Source organism: Myotis davidii, unplaced genomic scaffold (assembly GCF_000327345.1).
Source record: "Myotis davidii unplaced genomic scaffold, ASM32734v1 scaffold1206, whole genome shotgun sequence".
NCBI lineage: Eukaryota > Metazoa > Chordata > Mammalia > Chiroptera > Vespertilionidae > Myotis > Myotis davidii.
The window spans coordinates 375,454-380,893 of record NW_006297217.1 but is presented as its reverse complement, the minus strand read 5'-3'; the positions used below and the strand labels follow the sequence as shown (position 1 = coordinate 380,893).

Here is a 5,440-nt window from a genome sequence, read left to right as displayed (position 1 = left end):
AATATAATGAACAACATAAAGTGATGAACAGAAACACAGCCAGAGGCAGAGGAGCATCGATCAGACCATCAAACCTCAAAGGGAAGGTAAGGAAGGGTGGAGGTAAGGGGAAGAGATTAACCAAAGTATTTGTATGCATTCATATAAGCCTAACCAATGGACACAGACAATAGGGGATGAGGTTATGAGTTGGGGGGTGAGGTTCGGAGCAATGTGGCGATAAGAACACATATGTAATACCTTAAATCAATAAAAAAAATTAAAAAAGCAACTGTGGTACATCTATACAATGGAATACTACACTGCTATAAAAAGGAAGGAACTTTTACCATTTGCAACAGCATGGATGGAACTGGAGAGCATTATGCTAAGCAAAATAAGCCAGTCAGAGAAAGATAAACATCACATGATATCACTCATATGTGGAATATAATGATCAACATAAACTGTTGAGCAAAAATAAATCCAGAGACAAATTACAGGGGAAGTAGGGGTGTTTAGAACTCAACCAAAGGACTTGTATGCATGCATATTAGCATAACCAATGGACACAGACACTGGGGCGCTGGGGGCTTGCCCTTGGGCATGGGAATGGGTGGGGGTGTTAATCAAGGAAGAAGGAGACCTATGTAAAACTTAAGACAATAAAAATGTAAAATGCAAAATTCTATGTAATAAAACCCTAATATGCAAATCAACTGAATTGTGGAATGCCTGGTGGAACCACCAGTCACTATGATGTTCACTGACTACCAGGGGGCAGACGCTCAATGCAGGAGCTGCCCCCTGGTGGTCAGTGCGCCCCGACCCGGGGAGCACTGCTCAGCCAGAAGCTAGGCTCACAGCTGGTGAGTGCAGTTGCCATGGGGGGAGCCTCTCCCAACTCCGCAGCAATACTATTGAGCTTAGGCCCGATTCCGGTGCTGTTCTCTTAAGAAGGCAGGCAGTCTGAACAACTCAGTGACTCAGGGAAGTGCAGGGAACTCAGGGTGAGCCTGCCTCCATGCTTGACTCACCCATTTGATGGTGTTCACAGGACAGACCATGGTGTCCCAGCTTGAGCATGTGCAGCAGCTGCTGAAGCTCAAGCAGCAAGCGGTGCAGCAGCAGAAGGCCATCCAGCCACAAGCTGGCAGGCAGACATCCTCCGAGGGGTTCCAGACTGCGAGAGGGAGGAGGCCAGGCTGAGGGACCCTCCCTCCAGTGCATAAATTTTGCGCACTGAGCCTCTAGTAAATATATAAATTAAAAATTAACAGTCACATGCTATATGGCTCCATTTATATAACATTCTCAAAAATATAGATTATTATTTGTCAGGTGTTGGAAATGGTAAGAGGGAAGGGAAGAACAATGGTGTGATAAGGGAACACGGAATTGTATACACATATTTTGTAATATGTTTCCTGTTTTTGTTTTTATGCTATAATTATGTAAAATGCTAATTGGAGGCAACTGAATGAAGACCTATCTCTTCAACTTCCTGTGACTTCAAACTTATTTTATTTTTTAAAATATATTTTATTGATTGTTTACAGAGAAGAAGGGTGAGGGATAGAGAGTTAGAAACATCAATGAGAGAGAAACATCGATCAGCGGCCTCCTGACACCCCCTATTGGTGATGTGCCTGCATCCGAGGTACATGCCCTTGACCAGAATCGAACCTGGGACCTTTTAGTTCGCAGGCCGATGCTCCCACTGAGCCAAACCAGTTAGGGCAAACTTATTTTAATGTAAACATTTTTTAAATGGTTCTAAAGCCAATAAAATGAAAATTTAGAATACATGAAATACCCAGGTAACCATCATGTAGCCAAAGTTAATAGAAACCACATTTTCACCTATAAAGAGCAAGATTCAAAATGGGAGATGAATTATGATTTCAGCTATATGCGTGGTCCTTTTAGAGAAAGAACCAATTAAAGTTCCTTTTGAAAGATTTGGTGGATTATTTTCTACAGAAATAAATATATAAATCAAAATGCATTCTTCAACATGTTTCTTGAAAGTCTGAATATTTAAATAAATGCCATTTTCTGCTAATAATATATGTAAAAATTGAAAACAATCATTTTATTTTAACTAATTGAGCAATAATAAAATTTCATTATTCTAGGTACCTATTTAATCCTTTTAATCATGTTTTATGCAGCATCCATTCATTATTTTAATGATTAGACTGCTAAATTTCCATGTTTACAAAACTTCCTCTTGTATTTCTCTTATAAAGACTTGGATTGGGAATCGAAGAAGAAAGTATCGTTTAATGGGGATTGAAGTTCCACCTCCAAGGGGAGGCCCTGCTGATTTTTCTGAGCATCCAGAGTCCGGTTCTTTGTCTGCAATCACAACAAGAGAGGAAGCTGGTCCTGAAGTAGAAGAAGATAATGACAGAAATGATGAAGCATCCATCTGTTTGTCTGAAGGAAGCTCTCAAGGTATTTTATATGCTGCACATCCTAATTATAGCTTTTGTAAATTTGATACATTATTAGTTTATTTTCAGCTTACTGGACTTTAAATCTAAACTCAAAATATTTGGTCAAACATATTAAAAGAAATGGATTTATTTTCTTCTATGTTTCAATGATAACATATATATTTAAAGTATATGCTTTTCTATACATATACATAGTAAAATGAGTACTAAAATAAGCTAATTCACATATCCTCAAATAGTTACCTTTTTGTTGTGTATGATAAGAACACTGATATTTAATCGATAAGCAAATTTCTAGTAATCAGTATAGTATTGCTAATTATAATTGTGTTGTACTTTAAATCTCTAAACTTATTCATCTTATGTAATTGAAACTTTATACCCTTTAATAATTATCTCCCATTTTCCCCACCTCCCCACCCTGGTAACTATCATCCTACTCTTTGCTTGTATGTAACTGACTTTTTAAAATCCCACATATAAGTGAGATCATGCAGTACTATTTTTTCTGTGTCTATTTCAATTAGCATAATGTCCTCAGTTTCATTTGTGTACTTTGCAAATGGCAGGATCTCCTTTTTACAGTTGAATAATATTCTATTATCCTATCTAATAATAGACAAACAAGGTAATTGACCATACCTTTGCTACACTTCCCATTGGCTAATCAGTGAGATATACAAATTAACCACCAACAAAGATGGCGGTTAATTTGCATATGTAGGCCGGAGGCAGCAGAGCGAAGACTGAAGGCGGCTCCAGCCGGAGCAGCGATCATAGTGGCTCCAGCTCGAGCAGCAAAGGCTTTGAAGGCGGCTCCGGCTGGAGCAATGATCAAAGCTGCTCCAACTGGAGCAGCGATCCAAGCGGCTCTGGCCAGAGCAGCAAAGGCTTTGAAGGCGGCTCTGGCCGGAGCGAAGGCCTGGGTCCCCGGTGCTGAAGGAAAACCAGTGCAGGCAGCCAGGGGAAGGGAAGGCCTATTGCATGAATCTTTTCATGCAACAGGTCTCTAGTCTATAATAATAAAAGCTCAATATACTAATTAGACTGGATGTCCTTCCAGATGAATCTAGGGCTGTGAGGGAAGCCTGGGTCCCAGGTGCCTGCCGGCGGCCAAAGAGAACACTGGGTCCCAGGTGCCAGAGGGAAGCTGGTGTTGGCAGCCAGGGGAAGGCCCAATGCATGAAATTCATGCAAGGGGCTCAGCCCTTGCAGCCCCAGCTTCATCTGGAAAGACATCCAGTCTAATTGGCATATTATGCTTTCATTATTATAGATTATATATAAATTTATGCATAAATGTATAAAAATATATAAATTTATTTACCTATTCATCTGTCAACAGACACTTAAGTTATTTTCATATCTTAGCCAATGTAAATATTGCTGCAATGAACATGGAAGTGAAAATACCTTTTTGAGGTACTGATCTAATATCTTTGGTTACATAATCAGAAGAGGGATTGCTAATGTTTTGAGGAATCTCTATACTATTTTTCATAATGGTTGTACAAATTTACATTTCCATCAAGAGTGTACAAGGGTTCCTTTTCTCAATATCTGCACCAACATTTGTAGTCCTTTTTAAAACAAAAATAAATTCTTTATTATTTAAAATATTACATAAGTCTCCTTTTTCTCCCATTGACCTCTCCCTGATCGCCCCCACCCCCAGCTCACCCCTAATCTGTGTCCATTGGTTATGCTTATATGCATGCATACAAGTCCTTTGTTGATCTCCTACCCCCCTCAACACCCCCTCCTTTCTTCATAGGTTGGACAGTCTGTTTGATGCTTCTATGCTTCTGGTTCTACTTTTGTTCATCAGTTTATGTTGTTCATTAGACTCCACAAATGAATGAGATCATATGATATTTATCTTTCTCCTACTGGCTTATTTCGCTTAGCATAATGCTCTCCAGTTCTATCCATGCTGTTGCAAATGGTAACAGTTCCTTCCTTTTAACAGCAGCATAGTATTCCATTGTGTAGATGTACCACCGTTTTTAATCCACTCATCTGCTGATGGGCACTTAGGCAGTTTCCTAATCTTAACCATTGTAAATTGTGCTGCTATGAACATAGGGATGCATATATCCTTTCTGATTGGTGTTTCTGGTTTCTTAGAATATATTCCTAGACGTGGGATTACTGGGTCAAATGGCAGTTCCATTTTTAATTTTGTAAGTAAACGCCATATTGTTTTCCACAGTGCCTGCAGGAGTCTGCATACCAACCAGCAGTTCATGAGAGTTCCTTTTTCTCCACATCCTCTCCAGCACTTGTCATTTGTTGATGTGTTGATGATAGCCATTCTAACAGGTGTGAGATGGTACCTCATTGTTCTTTTGATTTGAATCTCTCGGATGATTAGTGACTTTGAGCATGTTTTCATATGTCTCTGGGCCTTCTGTATGTCCTCGTTCGAAAAGTGTCTATTTAGGTCCTTTGCCCATTTTTTTTCTTTTATTTTTTTTTGTAGCGGGGGAGGGCTTGCCCTTTACCCATTTTTTGATTGGATTGTTTGTCTTCCTTTTGTTATGTTGTATGAGTTCTCTATAAATTTTGAAGATTAAACACTTATCAAAGATAACATTGGCAAATATGTTCTCCCATGCAGTGGGCTTTCCTGTTGTTTTCTTGATGGTTTCTTTTGCTGTGTGGAAGCTTTTTAGTTTAATGTAGTCCCATTTGTTTATTTTCTCCTTAGCTTCCATTGCCCTAGGAGTTGTGTCAGTAAAGATATTGCTCCGACAAATTACTGTTATTATGCTGCCTATACCTTCTTCTAAGATTTTTATGGTTTCCATTTTATGTTTAAGTCCTTTATCCACTTTGAGTTTATTTTTGTGTATGGTGTAAGTTTGTGGTCTAGTCTCTCTCTCTCTTTTTTTTTTTTTGCATGTATCTGTCCATTTTTCCCACCACCATTTATTGAAGAGTGTATCTTGGCTCCATTGCATGTTCTTGCCTCCGTGGTCAAATATTAATTGCGCTTA

The 5,440-nt window shown here is 39.0% G+C and overlaps 1 protein-coding gene across 1 annotated transcript in view; it reads left to right on the top strand.

Moving 5' to 3' along the window:
• Window positions 1-2,236: 2,236 nt before the first annotated feature.
• LOC107184540 (highly divergent homeobox-like) overlaps window positions 2,237-5,440 on the top strand; it is a 36,758-nt gene continuing 33,554 nt past the window's right edge. The window contains exon 1 of the mRNA XM_015569968.1: window positions 2,237-2,439. Coding sequence (XP_015425454.1) covers window positions 2,268-2,439 — 172 coding nt within the window. The 5' untranslated portion in view covers window positions 2,237-2,267. The remainder of the gene's footprint in view (window positions 2,440-5,440) is intronic.